This window comes from Oryx dammah, unplaced genomic scaffold (assembly GCF_014754425.2).
Source record: "Oryx dammah isolate SB20612 unplaced genomic scaffold, SCBI_Odam_1.1 HiC_scaffold_26, whole genome shotgun sequence".
Lineage (NCBI taxonomy): Eukaryota > Metazoa > Chordata > Mammalia > Artiodactyla > Bovidae > Oryx > Oryx dammah.
This window is the reverse complement of record NW_024070210.1, coordinates 55809392-55830676: the sequence shown is the minus strand read 5'-3', so window position 1 is coordinate 55830676 and position 21285 is coordinate 55809392. Positions and strand designations below refer to the sequence as shown.

Here is a 21285-nt window from a genome sequence, read left to right as displayed (position 1 = left end):
AGTTTTCAATTTTATCATAAAGGTTTTCCAATATAATCAAACTGTCATTCATCAAATATTTTCTGCACATAACATCTGGCACTGCGGCTTCCTGGCGGTCCAGTGATTAAGATCCGCCCTGCAATGCGGGGGACACAGGTTCGCTCCCTGGATGGGGAACTAAGATCCCACATGCCACGGAGCAACTGAGCCTGAGCGCTGCAACTGCTGCAGCCTGCATGCTTTAGAGGTCATGAGGCACAACTAGAGTCTGTGCACTGCAACAAAAGACCTGCATGACGCAACAAAGATCCCACATGATGCCACTTAGACTCAATGCAGCCCAATAAGTAATATATTAAAAAAAGAAAACAACCCACAAACATCTGGGACAAGTTCCTAACATGACACTTGTTGAGTTGCGAGGCAGAGGCTCTACAGCACTTGTGTGTTCCCAAAGTCGGGGCATAATTCCTGGTATAGGAGATGATGAATATCTGCTTAAAAACTGAAAGAATAATTCTCCCTGGTGGCTCAGACAGTAAAGAATCTGCCTGCAATGCAGGAGGTCCAGGTTTGATCCCTGAGTCAGAAAAATCCCCTGGAGAAGGAAATGGCAACCCACTCAAGTATTCTTGCCTGGAGAATTCCATGGACAGGCTACAGTGTATGGAGTCGCAGAGTCAGACAGAACTGAGTGACTAACACTTTCATTTCACTTTCACAGCTCTGAAATCTATTTTCATAAAAATTTCTACCCTTTATTCCCAACTTCCTATCTTTCAAATGACTTTCACTCTTAATCCGGAAAACACAGAACCTCTTGTGTCTCAATCTCCCCAAATCCCAAGCATTTCTACGCTCAACTCAATTCCCCACTATGGAAATAAGTTCCAGTGGTAGCAGAACAAAATCTCAGTGGCATTTTATGCCTAGTGTGTCTTGACCCAACTCTAAGCCAAATGGTTTTAAAACTTATCAGCCTGACTTTGTTTCTACAGAGCCAGGATTCTTAAGGCTTCTTCAGTTGTCTCCACGCTAAACCCACTGCTATGTCAGTTTGTTCCCAACAATTCCTCATGTCCCCAAACATGTTCAGCAGGGTTATTATTCCCAAACTAGTCAGAAAGAAGCAATATGATAACTACTATTATCACTTTGTCAGTGTCTCACTGTCACACTGGCCACCTGTGAGTCAAAGTTTCTAAGTAATCCTACCCCAGTTTTTGAGGTTAAGTTAAAGCTCTGGGAAAACTGCTAATCTCCGCAGAACACCTGACTAGAATAAGCAGCCTGAGCAATCTCCAGGTCAATATTTCCATAGAGAGAGCTCAGTGTGCTCTCTTTTTTTTCTTTGGCCATGCCATGTGCCTTGTGGGATATCTTAGTTCCCTGACCAGGGACTGAACTTGGGCCCTCAGCAGTAAAAGTGCAAAGTCCTAACAACTGGTCTGCCAGGGAATTCACAGTTCAGTATTCTCTCTAAGTCACAGGTGAGATCAGGGCACAGGACTAGTGGAGACTGAAGTCAGGGTACAGAAAACATTCTGTGGCACAGTCCTACCACATCTCAGAGCAGGTTTCTCTCCTGTCTCCACGATTAAAGCTTACTGAAGAGGCTCCTCTCTTGTGCATGAAAGGAAATCCTTTTGTTGTAAGCAAAAGGAAGCATTTTTCTACTTTTCTATTCTCCAGTAAATAAATCAGAAGAGGTTTCCTGTTTTCTAACACCCACTAACCAACCTGAAAAAATGACCATTAGTTATTTAAAAGAAAGAAAAAGTTCTGATCAGTGACCATGAGTCAAGTCATTAAAGTCTCAATTTGCAGTCATGATGTCACGGTGAACAGTGACTTAGCTTGATAAAGTAAATGTTTATGAAACCCTCAGTATTACTGTTAAGTAAATGACATGTATTAACACATAATACATGTATTATTTTTATGATCAATTTTAAAAATGTTTTTTAAAAAGAAAATATTATCAAAATTCTGCCCTTCTAAAGAAAATCTATTTCTTAGAAGACTTTAGATAATCTGGTTTTAACAGTTAACTCACTGAAAACTTACTAAAACTACTCTCTGATAGTTTCTTATATCTACTTAATGCCATATTAAAAGGGATCATGCTTAATTGACTTCAAGCATGTATTCAAAGGGAATCTGATCAGTAAGCTAACAGTTGAATTGTCTCTTGAGAGTGCAGACATGAAAGGAATTAAGACTCTGTGCTACAAGTTAGTGTAGGATGACATGAACAATGATGAATGAGCAGAGACCACAGCAGCAGGATTTCCAGCTTCCCAAACAAAGGGCGAAACTGAACTGAACCTGAACTCCCATCTTCTGTCCAGTGACTCTCAATGAAGTGATCGAATATATGCCATGTGAAAGACAGGTACTAGAAATCGAGCAACCAAGGTCCTCATAACAGTCAGAAGCACAACAGTTTATGAAATGGAAGTGGAAGCATTCACTAAGTCAGGAAATATCAAGGCTCGGAGAGTTGAACACAGGCACCAAGACACGAATGCTACTACATAACAAGTCACCAAACATTTCCTTCTCACCTCTTCTACATTCATACTGGATTTTGCACTCGTCTCCAAGAATTTAATCCCATAGTCAATTGCTAACTGAAAGACAAAAGAGGAACACTGAAATTCAGGGCAAGCTTCTTGAACATATAGAGCATTTATATTTTTTTAGGTTTTCCAAAGTCCCAAAGGGAGAGTACTTAGTTCAGAACTCCTGTGGTCCTCAAATTCTTTTGCTTTCTTCTATCGTGTTTGTAATTTAGAGATCCAATTCCATCATCTAGTAACTAAAATGGCACTTCTACTCAAAACATAACTTGAGTATTTCTCTTTTTTTCTATTATACCTTTAGTTCTCTAATCACTAGAAAACATATTAGACACTCACCTGTATCATAAATCTGGGATACATTTGACTTCAAATTACAAATCTCCAACAATTACTATTGTAAGTTTTCATTATTTTCTTAATAAATTAGATATTTAAGATAATACATATTATTTTAATAAGTAAAATAAATAAATGTTTTTAAACTGCATAAAAGAACTAAAGCATAGAATACTAACACTTAAAATCTCATTGCTTGGTTTTCTATTGATTGTGGCAAATTGTGAATTCTTCTACATTCCCATCTATTTCCAAAGAATTCCCAGTTCATTTGCAACACCAAGATTAAGTGAATGTTTTCAGGGGGAAAAAGTGTATAGTCAGATTCAAAAACAAAATGCATTTTGCCTGTACCCCTAGAAAAAAAAAAAAAAAAAAGCTAAAGCAAAATTCCAAGACTTAAAAAATTGAAGCCTTTAAGTCAGTTTGGAAAATGTCATAGAAATGAATATATATGTATAATAGACTCTTGTTTTGTAGGACACAAAAGAGAGAAAAGGTTATAAATATAAGTATCCACAGCTAAATGAGTTTACAAAGAGTTTATTCATAATGACCTAAATCTAATATATAGTAAAATATTCTTGGAAAAAAAAATAATGAATTGAAAAATGATTACTGTTGAAACTTTACCTATCCTCTGACTTTTTTTCAAAGAGAAGGAATTGCTTTAACTTCAGAACTGGGCATTTGCACATAGATATGGAACAAACAGCCTGAACTCTCAGCTGCACGAATCTGAAAAAGGACCAAATTGTATCTCCCAGAAAAGAGCAAATTCTTGAGGAATGAGTCATGACTACACAGTGTATGCAGTTGGAGCTTGAATACTAATTCATACCATTCAAGTATGGATTACAACTGTCTGCTGGCTTTTTAATGGATTAAAATATACATACTTAAAAAATTTACATCAATAAACAATAGTATGAAAATGAATGCTTAATATGAATAGACTCCAATCTTCATTTATTCAGTTCAAATTTACCTTCTCTCCTCTTTCTTTTGATACTTGTCTTTTGTCATTCATATCACATTTGTTACCCAGGATCATTCTTTCAACATCTGAAGAGGCATGCTGCAGGGATAAAACAGTATATTAGGAAACAACATGAGAAAAACACAGTTGTCCAACAGGCAAATCTTAACCTGTCAGAAGCAGATCCATAAATTTAATTGCAAAACAAATAATCTCTTACTCAACACAAAACCCGATTCAGAGGAAAATTTTTTAAATGAGAGGAGGGGAAAGTTACAGCATAACTTTTCCCCCAAAGGCCTTGCAGTCATTCTTAGGTCTTCTTTGATACACTAACAAACAAAAATAAAACCTATAGTTATCCAACAATAAAACTCCTAAATGTTAGTCTGGGTCAAAGAAAGGAGAGAATCTCAGTACCAAGAGAGCCAATGCAGAAGGTATTTTGGATTCTGAACTACTTAAACAATAAATTCACATGGTTTAATATAAATGTGTATGAAATTATTTTAGAATCTGAAATGTCAGAGACATTAGAAAAAGGTCTCAATACCAATCACAGTGGAATTAAATCAAAATTTAAATATCTAAGATGAACAGAATGTTAGAAGGGCAAAATGAATTACCAGAATAAAGATGTATTCCTGCCAGTCAAACAGTATGAGGGAACAGACAGAACCCGAGAACCAACCTGCCCACACCTTACTTCCCGCAGCTCAGCTACGTGACAGGGAGACAGAAGGAGCGAGCCCTCTGTAAGCACCCAGCGGGATTCTTCTCCAGTATCCACTGTCTTTCCCATACCTACCTCTTCAATGTTTCTTATCCAATTTTTAATATTGTCAAAGGACTTTTCATTTGTGATGTCATAGACCAGCATAATTCCCTAAGGAGGAAAAAAAGATCTTTATTTAGCGCTTTCTACATTTTAAAGCAAAGAATATCCTATCAATGTGCTCTTCTCTTCCAGGAACTCTGGGTTTGTCCTTTTTCTGTCTTTATAAAAGGAATTTATAATAAATGTTTAAAATACAGAGAAACAAAATAAATAAAGAAAATCTTCCATTGTCTTACCACGTAGATAACATGTTAACATTTTTTCCACTGTTAACCTTTAATGAATTAGTGATTATGGTAAAGGTGATACACCCTTTCCACCTGACCTCATAGGATGAGAACTGGTACCAATTAAAGCTAGCAGGATATTTACGTTAAAATAGAGATAACACTGAAGGTAAGAGGGAATCACTTCTGTTGTGCACTTATTTATTCTAAGCAGAAATTATCTTGCTTCTTACTCTTAAAAAATTTTTTTTAAATTTTTTTTGGCCACATCACATGGTATGTGGGATCTTAATTCCTCAAACAGGGATTAAACCTGAGTCCCCTGCATTGGAAGCACGGAGTCTTAATCACTGGACCACCAGGGAAGTCCTTTTGCTTCTTACACTTATTCTAAGATTGTAACCACACAACTTTAGATTTATTTTTATATGAACTGATCAAATGTTACTAATCTAAAAAAAGTAAATCACAGACACTCAAAATATAATGCATTTGTTACACAGTTTAATGAGGGCACGAACATCATATTTTGGAAGACCCCATGTCTGATATTTTAAACAGTTAATCTTCTAAATGCTTCAGCTGACACTTGTATGCTGCCCATTTCAAAATCTACATCACAAGACTGCACTTGTGTACTAAGTGCTAGGTCCACCTCTATCTATCCATTCCAACATTTAGTGAGTACCTACTATGTGCCTGATAGTGGAACAAATGCTACCACTAGTAAATAAGACAGGCAAGGTCCCTTCTTATGGATGGTTGGCAAAGAAAACAATGAACCACTAGTTATATAATTCATTATAATTTAGACAATTGCTATGAAGAAGGCTGAGGAGTTCTGAGTGAAAATGCTAATCTAATCTGGTTGAGGGGCTAGGGTGATTCACAGAGGGTTTCTCTGAGAAAATGACATTAAAGCCAAGGCCTGAGGACTGAGAAGATTTGAACTGGGCACAGGGATAGAGGCTGGGGTGAAGAGGGGTGAAGAGAGGAAGCCCTCAGTGTCTGGAATATCACAGAAATGGGATAAATTATCTTGCTCTCCAGAAAGGCCCAGAACCTAATAGATTGAGTAAAGACGGTCAGCGTGGCAAGAGTGCCCCGGTTTGAGGGACTTTACTGGTGGTCCAATGGCTAACACGATGAGCTCCCAATGCAAGAGGCTGGGGTTCAATCCCTGGCCAGGGAACTAGATCCCACATGTACCAACTAAAGATTCCAGAGACTGCCAGGAAGATTGAAGATCTCGTGTGCTGCAACTAAGATCCAGAACACTCAAATAAATGAATAAACACTGTAAAACAAAACAAAAAAAGAGTGCCTGGATCTAATGGGAGAAGGGCACAAGATAAAGCTGAAGACAAAGACAGGGGTCAGGGTGCCCTGGAGAACACTGATTGGACATCAGCTCCTACATGGCCCATTTGGTCACCAAAAACTCAACTAAGTGAAACAGAAAGTTGTCTTTGTCCCCTCCAAATCTTCTCTTTCTCCCTCTACTCTCATTTTGAAGAAGTGCAATACAACCCTGTAGGGCTTCCCTTGTGGCTCAGCTGGTAAAGAATCCATCTGCAATGTGGAAGATCTGGATTTGATCCCTGGATTGAGATATCCCCTGGAGAAAGGAAAGGCTACCCACTCCAGTATTCTGATCTGGAGAACTCCATGAACTGTATTCGCCTGCTGCTGCTGCTAAGTTGCTTCAGTCATGTCCAACTCTGTGTGACCCCACAGATGGCAGCCCAAAAGGCTCCCCTGTCCCTGGGATTCTCCAGGCAAGAACACTGGAGTGGGTTGCCATTTCCTTCTCCAATGTATGAAAGTGAAAAGTGAAAGTGAAGTCGCTCGGTTGTGTCCAACTCTCAGCAACCCCATGGACTGCAGCCTACCAGGCTCCCACGTCCATGGGATTTTCCAGGCAAGAGTACTGGAGTGGGGTGCCACTGCCTTCTCCAACTGTATAGTCCATGGGGTCGCAAAGAGTTGGACACGACTGAGTGACTTTTACTCACTCACTCAACCCTGCCAGCCTGCACAAGCAGACCCCTGGGAGTAATTTCCTCCACCACCAGTCAGTCACTAAGTCCGATGGACTCAACACTCTCAATATTTCCACAATCCGATTCCCCACATGTATGGCCTTATTCACATTTTCATCAATTAGCCTTTACCTGGGTGACGTAGGTCTCCTTGCTTTCATTCTTAACCTCCTCTAATCCACTCTCCGTAAGGGCACCAGAGTTATCACCTCATTGTTTAAAATCCTTTAGCATCTCTCCACTGTACTCTTAATTATATTAAAATTCCTTAAATAGTAGGCAAAATCTTTCAGGGTTTGGTTTCCAACTTTATAAATAAAAATAAAATATAAATATAAATAAACATAAATCATAGACAACAAACGTACACGTAGATGAAAGAATTCAGGAAACATAGCAAAATGTTAACAGAAGCTATGTCTCATGTGGGGTTTTAAGATGGTTTCTTGGGATTTTTAAAGCTTTCGAATTCAGCAGTGGCCACAAGACTGGAAAACATCAGTTTTCATTCCAGTCCCAAAGAAGGGCAGTGCCAAAGAATGTTCAAACGACCACACAATTGCGCTCATTTCACATGCTACTAAGATTATGCTCAAAATCTTTCAAGCTAGGTGTTACAAACGCATGAGCCAAGAACTTTCAGATGCACAAGCTAGGTTTAGAAAAGGTAGAGGAACCAGAGATCAAATTGCCAACATTCGTTGGATCATAGAGAAACCAAGGGAATTCCAGAAAAAAACATCTACTTCTGCTTCACTGACTATGCTAAAGCCTTTGACTGTGTGTATCACAATGAACCATAAAAAATTCTTAATGAGATGGGGGATCACCTTACCTGTCTCCTGAGAAATCTGTAAGTGGGTCAAGAAGCAACAGTTAGAAGCTTACATGGAACAACATACTGGTTAAAAATGGGAAAGGACTAAAACAAGGCTGTATATTGTCACCCTGTTTATTTAACTTATATATAGAATACACTACGTGAAATGCCGAGCTGGATAAATCACAAGATGGAATCAAGAAAAGGATCAACAACTTCAAATACACAGATGATACCACTCTAGTGGCAGAAAGTGAAGAGGAACTAAAGAGCCTCTTGATGAGGATGAAACAGGAAAGTAAAAGAGCTGGCTTAAAACTCAATATTCAAAAAACTAACATCATGGCATCTGGTCCCATCAATTTATGGCAAATAGAAGGGGAAAAAGTGGAAGCAGTGACAGATGTTATTTTCTTGGGCTCCAAAATCACTGTGAACAGTGACTGCAGCCATGAAATTAAGGCACTCTTTCTCCTTGGAAGGAAGGCTATGACAAACCTAGACAGCGTATTAAAAAGCAGAAACATCACTTTGCCAACAAACGTCTGTATAGTCAAAGCTATGGTTTTTCTAGTAGTCATGTATGGATGTGAAAGATGGACCATAAAGAAAGCCGAGAACCGAAGAATTGATGCTTTCAAACTGTGGTGTTGGAGAAGAGTCTTCAGAGTCCCTTGGACTGCAAGGAGATCAAATTAGTCAATTCTAAAGGAAATCAACCCTGAATATACATTGGAAGGACTGATGCTGAAGCTGAAACTCCAATACGCTGGCCACCTGATGCTAAGAGCCAACTCAGTGGGAAACTCCCTGATGCTGGGAAAGACTGAAGGCAAACAGAGAAGACAGAGGCAGAGGATGAAATGGTAAGACAGCATCACCAACTCAATGGACACGAATGTGAGCAAACTCTAGGAGACACTAGGGATACCCTGGTGGCTCAGATGGTAAAGCATCTGCTTGCAATGTGGGAGACCTGGGTTCGATCCCTGGGCTGGCAAGATCCCCTGGAGAAGGAAATAGCAACCCACTCCAGTACTCTTGCCTAGAAAATTCCATGGATGGAGGAGCCTGGTGGGCTACATGACTTCATTTTCACTTTCCAGGAGATTCTGAAAGACAGAGAATCCTGGCATGCTGGAGTCCATGCAGAGTGGGGCATGACTTAGCGACTGAACAACAACATTATATGTAAGCTTTTCACAAGCAGAAAAATAAATATTCTTTAAATCTAAATGGCAAACAACATTTTTCTTTACCCTCCCTCCTCCTAGCCTCAAAAGGAAATATTTAACTTTGACTACACTGTAAAGAAGATTTTACAATAAGCAAATTTAATTAAAAAAATTCAAAGTGGAGAACTATACACTTAAATGCTAAATTTTATCTTACATATATTTTACAACAATTTTTAAAAGCGTCAAAAAAATGCAACCTGAATAATTCCTGATTCAAACAGCTTAGCTGCCTACAATTAAAATTAATCAAAACACTTCAGAGCTCTACTACCTTTTGGGCTGTACAGACAACCTGGATCTTCACTGCTTTCTGTTTGTCAAGTAGTACTTGGAGTAGTTAGCACAGGAAGTAAACACAGTGTAGTAGTTAAGGGCACAGATTCTGGAGTCAGAGACACTCAAGCTGGGCTTCACCACATGCTGCCTGGGAGATGCTGGAGAGATTACTTTGTCCCTCTCAGTCTGCATTTACTCATTTGGGAAATGAGGACAGTATATTTTCCACATTGCCCTTTTTAAAAAAAAAAAACAACCAACAATATTTATTTATTTACTTTAAAAATATGTATTATTTATTTTTATTCATTTGGCTGCATCAGGTCTTAATTGTGGCATGCAGGACCTTTCGTCGTGACATGCACACTTCTCCAGTTGTGGTATCTGGGCTCTGGAGCATACGCACAGGCACAATAGTTACCGCACATAGGTTCAGTTGCTCTGTGGTATGTGGGAGCTTAGTTCCCCAAGCAGGGATTGAACCCAAGTTCCTTGCATTGTAAGGCAGATTCTTAAGCACTGGACTACCAGGAGGTCCCCCAGATTGGATTTTTGAGGATCAACTGACATATTATTTGTAAAGTACTTTACCTAGAACCTGGAAGTTCATGGTTCACGTACTGTTGAAGCCTGGCTTGGAGAATTTTGAGCACTGCTTTGCTAGCATGTGAAACGAGTATAATTGTGTGGTAGTTTGAACATTCTTTGGCATTGCCTTTTTTGGGGATTGAAATGAAAACTGACCTTTTCCAGTCCTGTGGCCACTGCTGAATTTTTCAAATTTGCTGGCATATTGAGTGCAGCACTTTAACAGCATCGTCTTTTAGGATTTTAAACAGCTCAACTGGAATTCCATCACTTCCACTAGCTTTGCTCGTAGTGATGCTTCCTAAGGTCCACTTGACTTCACATTCCAGGATGTCTAATTCTAGGTGAGTGACCACACCATCGTGGTTATCTGGGTCATGAAGATCTTTTTTGTTTAGTTCTTCTGAGTATTCTTGCCACCTCTTCTTAATATCTTCTGCTTCTATTAGGTTTGTACCATTTCTATCCTTTATTGAGCCCATCTTTGCATGAAATGTTCCCTTGGTATTTCCAATCTCTAGATCTCTGGTCTTTCCCATTCTATTGTTCTCCTCTATTTCTTTGCACTGATCGCTGAGGAAGGCTTTCTTATCTCTCCTTGCTATTCTTCGGAACTCTGCATTCAAATGGATATATCTTTCCTTTTTTCCTTTGCTTTTAGCTTCTCTTCTTCTCTAAGCTATTTGTAAGGCCTCCTCAGATAACCATTTTGACTTTTTGCATTTCTTTTCCTTGGAGATGGTCTTGATCACTGCCTCCTGTACAATATCATGAACCTCTGTCCATAGTTCATCAGGCACTCTGTCTATAAGATCTAATATCTTGAATCTATTTCTCACTTCCACTGTATAATCATAAGGGATTTGAACATCCATGAACTTCCAGATGTTCAAGCTGGATTTAGAAAAGGCAGAGGAATCAGAGATCAAATTGCCCACATCCATTGCATCATGGAAAAAGCAAGGGAGTTCCAAAAAAACATCTACTTCTACTCTATTGACTACACCAAAGCCTCTAACTGTGTGGATCACAACAAACTGTGGAAAATTCTGAAAGACACCTGACCTGCCTCCTGAGAAATCTGTATGCAGGTCAAGAAGCAACAGTTAGAACTGGACATGGAATAACAGACAAGTTGGCTTAAAGCTCAACATTCAGAAAACTAAGATCATGGCATCTGGCCCCATCACTTCATGGCAAATAGATGGGGAAACAGTGGAAACAGTGACAGACTTTATTTTGGGGGCCTCCAAAATCACTGCAGATGGTGACTGCAGCCATGAAATTAAAAGATGCCTGCTCCTTGTAAGAAAAGCTATGACCAACCTAGACAGTATATTAAGAAGCAGAGACATTATTTTGTCAACAAAGGTCTGTCTAGTCAAAGCTATCGTTTTTTCAGTAGTCATGTATGGGTATGAGAGTTGGACTATAAAGAAAGCTGAGCACTGAAGAACTGATGCTTCTGAACTGTGGTGTTGGAGAAGACTCTTGAGAGTCCCTTGGACTGCAAGGAGATCCAAGCAGTCCATCCTAAAGGAAATCAGTCCTGAATATTCACTGGAAGGACCAATGCTAAAGCTAAAACTCCAATACTTTGGCCACCTGATGCAAAGAACTGACTCAGTGGAGAACACCCTGATGCTAGGAAAGGCTGAAGGTGGGAGGAGAAGGTGATGACAGAGAATGAGACAGTTGGATGGCATCACTGACTCAATGGACATCAGTTTGAATAAGCTCCAGGAGCTGGTGATGGACAGGGAAGTCTGGTGTGCTACAGTCCATGGGGTCACAAAGAGTCAGACACGACTGAGCGACTCAACTGAACTGAACTAACTTACCTAGAACCTAGGACACAGCTTGGACTCAATGATTGGCAGCTATTACTAATTTATATCTGGTTTCAGTAGCAAAAACCCTTTGACTACTTCCTATGTTTTAGGCTAACTGATACTAAGAATCAGTTGGAAATACAAATTCAGGTACACCAGTTAAAAATTTTATGTATTTAGTATACAGACCTTTACCAACAGCCAGACAGTACTGAGAAATGTTGATTATGGTCCCTCTTCTCCTCAGAGCCTGACTGTCCATCAGGGTTACTGCTATGCCTACACATGTTGCTGAATAGTATGAAACAGATCAAAGGACTCTTGTCATGGGGGCAGGACCAGTAGTGTGCTTGCCACTATGCCGTGCACCTGAGCTTACCCAACTAAACCTGCCAGAACCACCAGTTGTGGAAATGAGAACACGACGACCCCACATCCCACTGAAATGGCTGACATGCAGGATCCGAGACTCAAGCAGAGCAGGGTTTCCTGAGGATGTGTCTAAGATTGTTTCTTGATTCTGATTTTTCACTGATTCACTACTTCAGCAAGTATTTATTGAACATCTACTATGTGTAAGGCCCTGGCATCATAGCAAAGCAAAAGAGACAAAAAATTCCTACCATCAAAATGGAAAGGATGATATATTTTAGAATAGCAACGATATCTAATTACTTGCAATAATGTGAAAATGGCTAGGCAGTAGATAAATGAAAAGGACAGACCATCTTCAAATCTCAAAGAACATATTTCAACGACCTCTTGCCTTGTACCATAATCTAGAGCTACACATCCAAGACAAACATTTGCTCCACGCTCTAAGCGTTCTTGCCCACTGTCTAGTGAAAACAAGCTTGTAAGTGGTATCGATACATTATTCCCCAAAAATAAAAAACTGTGTTTAAAAGATGCCTCTAATCAAAATTACCTATGAACTATTCTAAATCATCCCTGTTAAGATGTTCTTATTTACCCTTAAAAATCCTTTCTAGGGGAAAATAAACAATAAACAAACTTCTTCACACAAGGTAAGTCCCTTCCCTTAGATTCTAATCTAAGCAAAATAAAGAGTAGTTGACAACTGCCCTTCTTAAAATAATGACTTTTAAAACTTTAAAGTATTATAGGGTGGAGAACATATATATATGTAACGCTTAGTTGTATATAGTTCCAAGGTAGGAGAGCTTTAAAAAAGAATTTCCAAAAGGAATTCCCAACCTCTGTGGGGGGATATTACTGGCACCCAAACAATGGAGGGTCAGTGGCAGTGAAGGAGGCGGGGAGAGCAGCATGACAACAGAGGGGTCTGTGGGTTCAGATCACAGCTGCCTGCAGCAAAGGGACAGCCATCACCCCTCCAGCTCCACCACCTCCAACCACTCTCAGCACCAACAGTCTTTTACACAACAAGCTAGGTATGATGGCAGCTGGCACCCCAGAGTCTACCAGGTTGGTCTACCTGATCTCAACTGTGCAGTCTTCTCCCTGAGCATACGGGATTTCACCATAATTTAAAGCTCCAAGTTATACGTGACTTAGGCAAAAGCCAGAGATAAAGCCCTGCTCTGGGTCTGACGTTCTAGGCTTGGTTCAGTAGAGCTCAGCTTCTACACTGCCTTATTCACCACTGTACTCACAGCACCACACAGAATCCACCACGAGCCAACAATAGAATGGGTTGTGTAGATGAAGCATCTTAGGATGGAAAATAGCCAAGTGACGAAGTTATGATAACAAGGATAAAGCAAGTATGTAGCCAGGAAGGACTGGGTAGTCAAAGATTCACCAGATGCTAAGCCTCAGAGAGTCACAGATCTTTCGGCTACTTCCTGGCCAGCTGGCAGAAGACTGGTGGAGGAGCCTCCAGAAAGATGAGCCAATAGCAATGGGTGTTGTAGATCTGGTGAGAGATAAAGCATGGTGGTGGCAGGGTGAATGGGGGAGAAGGCACAAGAAATGAATACTTGGTCACAGAGCTTGTGGCTTGTTAAGATTTGGCAAAGGCATTAATAAAAGGACAAAGCACAAAAATATATGATCACTCAGAATATGTGGAGTTCTAACGCATCTGCAAATACGTGAGTAATATGAAGACCAGTGGCTGAGGACACAGCTACTAAACGCAGTGTAAAAAAAACCCTTTAAATGCCTTGTTTTCACATCAGAAAATCTATTTTCTCCAATGTACTAGACTCCAGCTTGAATCCTACAAACCTGACGAATGAATATGCATGTTTTACTTCCATAAAACCCTAAAACACACTCACCATGGCTCCTCTATAGTAGGCTGTCGTGATGGTTCGAAATCTTTCCTGACCCGCTGTGTCCCTAAGATTTGAAACAAAGGAAAGAGTGGTTAGAAAAACCATCTCGTCAACAACGCTGACGAGAGGCTCTGAGCTGCAGGAAGATGTAATTGCGGTCTGCTCACAAATGCAGTGGTTTCAGGGAGAAGGGGGACAAGACACAAAGAGAGCCTGTTGTGCGTCTGTGAGCTGGAGGCGGCTGTGGCCACGGGCGCCTGTCAGGAGCTCACAATCACTTGGGTGAAAAACTTGGACTCCGATGACAAAAGCAGTGACAAGAAAATGCACAGCCCGGACCGGCACAGTGTGTTCATCAACCAGAAGAGGAAGAAAATAGAGAAGAGTTGTAAATTCTTGGACTCCTAGAGGCAGTTCAATCCCTTTCTATAAATGCCTAATCATTAGGGCATTTTGCTCTTTTGACAGAAAATCTGATTTCTGTACAAAGCAAGCAGGCAGGCTGGACTTACTACTGTGCAAATTCTGCTCCGTAGAGTATGCTAAAATGGATCTCTTCAAGAACTTTTTCAGCTCTAGAGCCCGTGATTAAATGAGACCCTGGAGTTCAACATGCAATTGTTGACCAAGACTTCAAAATATGAACAACACCTCCAAGTTATATAAACTTACATTTATTCTTACTTTTTTGGCTAATGACATACCATTAAAATACATTCTGAAAAATGTTAACATTTCAAATTACATTTACCAAAGCAATTCTTATAAAGGAAGTCAAATTTCCTTGGTATCTAGGAAAAATCAATATTCCTAAATTTTCCACTTCCTGCCAGAACTAATTTCACTCCCTGTGTTACTAAGACAAAACTAAATTGTTTAATTTGATTGCTTCTAAAAAGGATGCATTTGTGGAAATACACTAAAACTCTACTACGTGTATACCAAATTTAAGTGAAATAAAGGCCCAAGGAAAATATGGTAATATAAAATGTTAATAAATACCTTACCATTTATGTATACTTTACAAAATACTTTCAGATGGTGTGCAAATGATGCCCACCACAGCCCAATGTGGTAGTTTTACCATCATCTATGTTTTCCAGAAGAGAAGACAGGCTCAGGTGGGCTGTGGGCCCAGCTCTGCACTAAACAGCTCATCTGAGTGCTGAGTCGATTCAGTCCTGTCCAACACTTTGCGACCCCATGGACTGTAGCCCGCCAGGCTCCTCTGTCCATGGGATTCTCCAGGCAAGAATACTGGAGTGGACTGCCATGCCCTCCTCCGGGGGATCTTCCCAACTCAGGGATCAAACCTGTGTCTCTTAGGTTTCTTGCACTGGCAGGTGGGTTCTTTACCTCTAGCACCACCTGAGAAGCCCAAACAGCTCATACACTTGAGTGAGAATCAAGTATCCAAAGCCTTGGCTGTTTAGTGCAGGGCCAGGTCTTACACCACCATTATTTTATCCTGCCATCTTCTCATTGATCAGGATTAGATAACACAGGCACTTATTTGGTACCCAGCAAACAAATGGAGAAAACAAAGGCAAAGCACCTTTGAGCAGACTAAATATATTTTGATTCTAATATGCTACTTGATTTAGAACCAGCTTTGCAGTGAGGATGGAGAAGAAACCGTACCATTCTGAATGCAGGTCATGAAGACTGAAGGTAGACTATTTTGCTGCCAAGAGTGCTGATAAATAGTGCCATGGAGCTCTAATTAGCTGATCACCCACAGGCTCCTAGAAATGTTCCTTATTGTTCTGATCAAGACTACACAGCAATGGGTCCCCAGCCTTTTTGGCACCAGGGACCAGTTTCAGGATGACTCAAGCACACTGCATTTCTTGGGCACTTTATTTCTATTATTATTGCATTGTGATACATAACAAAATAATTAGCCGACTCGCCATAATGTTGAATCAGACCATCAGGCATTAGATTCTCATTAGGAGTGCCACAACCTAGATCCTTGCATGTACAGTTCACAAAGTTTGCACCTGACATAAGGTTGCATTCCTATGAGGATTTAATGCTGCCACTGATCTGACCGAAGGCAGAGCTCAGGCAGTAATGTGAGTGATGGGGAGTGGCTGTGAATACAGGAGCTTCACTGTCTTGCCTGACCCTTGCCACCTGCTGTGTGGCCTGGTTCCTAACTAGGCATGGTAGTGGTCCCTGGCCTGGGGGGTGGGGAACCCTGCTGTGCTGCACAGAGTCAGACATTCTCTTTGCTTTTCCCTTAAAATAATTTTTTTTTAACCTTTAAAATACTTGACTTCTTATTACATAGCAACAGATGAAAAAAGCAGCATGCGGTAACCTTCAAAATGTCTTGCAATGAAATACAGTGGGAACCTCTATATGGGGTTAATACGTGAAGCTGACATAAGGTTCTGGGATACTGGGGTAGTTGTCCCAGTTCTATCACTAACCCAGACACACGCCCTCAGATGGACTTAACCACTCTACGTCCCAGTTTCCTGTAAAAGAAAAGTGGTGGATTTCAATATAATGTTCTACTTCTATCCTGGTTCTGAAATTCAAAGGAGAAAAACAGCCCAGGGAAAAAGCTGACGTATATGTATTACTTGACTATTTTGACCTGCTTCCTTCTGAGTCTATGATGTTCTAAATGTCTAAGCTTTGTTTCCTGCTGTCGTCGTCACACATCATGTCACTAAACATCATCAAAACCCTTCCTTAAGGCTACAAATCTATGTGGCCCCATGGAAGGCCTCCCACTGAAAGAACTTAGATCAGCTTATAGGAGGTTCAAAAAAAAAATCTAAGAGTGTGAGTTCAAGCCAGAAATATTCAACCAGGCAATCTGGAGGAACCATATTTATTCCTTGTAGTTTGACAGATTCTTCAGGAATTAAACCAGTTGGAGTTGACTGATCCTAAGGAGACCTTTGCCTTGCATATTACATGAGAGATGAGAGGCCTGCCTTTTTCCTCCCTTATTCTCCAGTGCAGGGTTCCCCATTTTAAACTGAAGGAGAAGAAATAGGCAAATAAACGAGGAAATATCAGAGCCGGAAGGGAACTCAGATGTCATCAGTCTGACAAACCCATTTACAAATGAGGACAAGAAGGCCCTGAGAAGAGAAGCAAAGAGCTCCCAGTTGTTAGTATAGAGGCTGACTCCAGACTGGCACTTTGTTTGGGGTTCTTACCACTTGACTCCTTTGCCTTATCTGATTTCACAGCTACAACAACCGCAGGGAAAAAGTAACTGACATACTTTAGAATTTAGTTTCCTCCCCTCTAAAATTAGCATTTTGGAAGAATGAGTTCTCACATCTCTCCTGGCAGTGAGTGTTAGTGATACCATCCTCACTATCCCACTCTTGGTGGAGACATCTTTGAATACTTACCCATTTCCCCTTGGTTCTGATAAAGAAAAGATGTTTTAGCTACCCAAGGATACCTCTAATTTACCACAATTCACCTTCTCATTGCTGCTTCAGTACCTGACTAAAGTAGAAACACTATATATATATATATATATATATATAATATATATATATATATTTTTACTTACCATATCTGAAGCTTAATTTTCTTTCCATCTAGTTCTATCGTTCTGATTTTAAAATCAATGCCTGCCAGAAAAAGAAAGAAAGACATGCTCAATGTCTTCAAATATAATTCAAGTCTTATTGAGAAAAGGACAAAGATTTCTATTGAAAAAAAGCTCTCCAACGCACTGGAAAATGTGAACACAGAGAGGGTGTGAACGGTATGTGTCCCCTGAATACGGGCTAAAGAAAGGAATGCTAATTACTCTGCAAAGAATTCCCACACATGTTAAATGCAAAGTATTATATGCCTCCTTATTTCGACACAAATGGATCACTTCCCTCAAAGTTACGTAATTTAAGATAGATTGAGACCATGCCGTATTTTCTACTTCCTGAAATGCAATAAACAAAGCTGCCTACCCACCCCTCATGCCCGTTCTCAAAGCCATGAGACCTCTTTCTGTTTTCTTCCTCCTCCTTCCATTTATTTCTTTACAATCTGCAACTGGCTAAGGAAGAATGAACAAAACAAAAACCATCTATTTGAAGGCAGAAATAGGAAAGTCTGTAGATTTATTTTATACAGTTAGCAGGTATTTTACATACACGTTAATAAATGTAAATAGCTAAAGGGGCTTTTAGACCTGGCCGCACTTTAGAATTACCTGAAGAACTTAACAAAAATAATGGTTAGACCTGCTCTTTTCCCCAAATTTTGCGATTCTGACTTAACTGTTCAAGGGTGGGATCTGCACACTAGTAATTTTATTTTTTATTTTATTTTTAATTTTTTAACTGCAGGACAATTGCTTTACAGAATTTTGTGATTTTCTGTCATACATCAACAAGAATCAGCCACAGGTACACCCACGTTTATTTTTATTTTAGTATTTATTTATTTTGGCTGTGCTGGATCTTAGTTGTGGTATGCAACGTTGGATCTAGTTCCCTGACCAGGAATCGAACCTGGACCCCTTGCATTGGGAGAGCAGTCTTACCCACTGGACCACTAGGGAAGTCCCCACACTGCTAATTTTAAATATTCCCCAGGTGATTTTAACCTGGAAGCCAAGGTTAATAAGGTATCAACAGCCCTGACAGGTAGCATTGTGACAGTCATTTCCCGTTCCAGCATTCAAACACTTTACTCTTCCCTCACCTATTTATCCCCCCAGTGAAAGTGAAAGTTGCTCAGTTGTGTCCAACTCTTTGTGACCCCATGGACTATACAGTCCATGGAATTCCCCAGGCCAGAATACCAGAATGGGTAGCCTTTCCCTTCTCTAGGGGATCTTCCCAACCCAGTGATCAAACCCAGGTGGTCTCCCACATTGCAGGTGGACTCTTTACCGGCTGAGTCACAAGGGAAGCCCAAGAATACTGGAGTGGGTAGCCTATCCCTTCCTTCTCCAGCAGATTTTCCTGACCCAGGGATTGAACTGGGGTCTTCTGCATTGCAGGCAGATTCTTACCAACTGAACTATTAGGGAATTCCTATCCCTTCCCTAAAGTAGCTCAAAATCTACTCAGCAATTTCAAATACAAAGAACCACAAAGTCCCTGACAAATATCAGCATCCCCTATGATTTATCGCAAACAGGCTGCTGCTCTTTCTGAAGGGACCAGTGAGTGAACACAGCTCAGTTGCAATTTACTAAATCATCATCATCTGGCCACTCAGCTTTTCTTTCAGACGTTTCTAATCCTTCACATTCTCTATGCTGTGCTGTGCTTAGTTGCTCAGTCCCGCCTGACTCTGCAACCCCATGGACTGCAGCCCGCCAGGCTCCTCTGTCCATGGGTCTTCTCCAGGCAAGAATACTGGAGTGGGTTGCCATGTCTTCCTCCAGGGCATCTTCCCAACCCAGGGATCGAACCCAGGTCTCCCACGTTGCAGGAGGTTTCTTTACCAACGGAGCCCCCAGGGAAGCCCATGACTACTGGAGAGGGTAGCCTGTCCCTTCTCCAGGGGATCTTCCCAACCCAGGAATCGAACCGAGGTCTCCTGCATTACAGGCAGATTCTTTCCCAGGTGAGCTACCAGGGAAGCCCTTACATTCTCTACAGAACCCCTTAAAGTGGTTTCCAAGACATTTCAAGAAAATATGTCAACTATGCATTTTCTGAAAGCAGGGGTCCCCAACCTCCAGGCCATAGACCAGTACCTCCTGTCAGATCAGTGGCAGCATTAGATTAGAAATAAAGTGCACAATAAATGTAAATGCACGTGAATCATCCAGAAACTATCTCCCCCACCCCTGGTCTGTGGAAAAATTCTCCCAGAGAATTGGTCCCTGATACCAAAAAGGTTGGGGACTGCTGCTCTAAAGTGACTTAAACATTAAATGCAGCTATTTAGAGGTAGAAAAGTCTTCAAGGACTACATTACTACATTATTTCTGCATATTAGCACTGAGAACACCCAAAAAGGCTGCTTGCCAGCTCCAGCTTCACATAAGGCAAAGGCATAAACCAAGTGGATTTGCCCTTTCTTCTCTATGTGGCAGCTTTCCCCCAGGGAACCTTTCTAGGTATGCTTGTGAATCTTGAAATAGGTGGCAATCACACCCCAGCTAATCTAGCAGAACAGTTTCTCATTCTGTCCCCTCACTAATAACCAGGTAATATGAACAAATACACTCTCATACCCAACATCCCCAGGTTATCTGACCCACATTCCTCCTCTAAGTTACCTCGGTACTGCAGGGTCTGCTGTCGCTGAAGTGAAACTGAGCAACACAGCACTTTCTTGTCAGCATCACACAGAATTTACTGTGATTATTATTCAAGACTTAACACACACTGATTTTTGTGATTTATCTTTTTATATCTCTCCAAACCCAGTGTAACAAAGACCCTCTTTAGCCTTCATCTCTTTTTGGTCCTCGCATCAAGAACAATGCCCAACAGCTGGTAGACAATCAATAAATGTTTCTAACATTTTTTAAAAATTCATAATTTTTCAAATTTATAGAAACAAAAAATAGAATGGTGGTTATAAAAGGCTGAAGGGAGTAGGGGGGAAAGGAGAGTTGTTTCATGAGCATCAAGTTTCAGATTTGCAAGATGAAAAAGATCTGTTTCACAACAATGTGAATAGACAATACTGCTGAACCCCTCACTGAAAAAAAGGGTTAAGATGGTTAACTATATTTTATGTGTTTTTTTTTTTAATCACAGTAAAAAAAAAAAAAAAAGAAAAATTCCTGACTTTCAAAATACCTACTGTAACTCCGGAAAACAACCTACTTAACTGGAAGACTAAAGTCATCCAACATTCCATCTTAAATAGTTTGTTCACATTTTAAATAAAGGATGATATCTATTAAAATGCCTGCCAAGTGAATACTTTTCTTTATTCTATTTTATTAAGATGTAACTCCTTTACTTTCAAGGCTGTTTTACGTGTATTTGGAAGTCATGGGCAACTTTTCTACCTTCATTTAACAAAGCCATTCTAAGGCTCCCTTAAATCTCAGTTACTCTCCATTCATGAGACATTGAGAAAGCTTTCTACTGACCTAGCCTTTTGTTTCCTGTATTTGTTAGAAGGATTACCTTTCTGTTATTTGAGGAGGTTCTACTATTGTCTGTGATACTTAACCAACTGTTTACTTTTCAGAAGTTTTCATGTTTTATAAGAGTTGTGAACTGATGCTGCTGTCAGGAGCCAGCTGACAAACAGTGTAAGAGTAGTGGTTCCCAATCTTTTTGGCACCAGGGATCAATTTCATGAAAGACAATTTTT

General features: G+C 40.3%; 1 protein-coding gene across 1 annotated transcript in view; it reads right to left on the bottom strand.

Annotated features, from left to right (window-relative positions):
- The window catches only part of RAB8B (RAB8B, member RAS oncogene family), a 67624-nt gene that overhangs the window by 4630 nt on the left and 41709 nt on the right, over positions 1-21285 (bottom strand). The window contains exons 2-6 of the mRNA XM_040226699.1: positions 17558-17618; positions 14011-14071; positions 4691-4768; positions 3892-3981; positions 2550-2615 (exon numbers count right to left, since the gene is read on the bottom strand). Of these exons, the coding sequence (XP_040082633.1) occupies positions 2550-2615; positions 3892-3981; positions 4691-4768; positions 14011-14071; positions 17558-17618 (356 nt within the window). The remainder of the gene's footprint in view (positions 1-2549; positions 2616-3891; positions 3982-4690; positions 4769-14010; positions 14072-17557; positions 17619-21285) is intronic.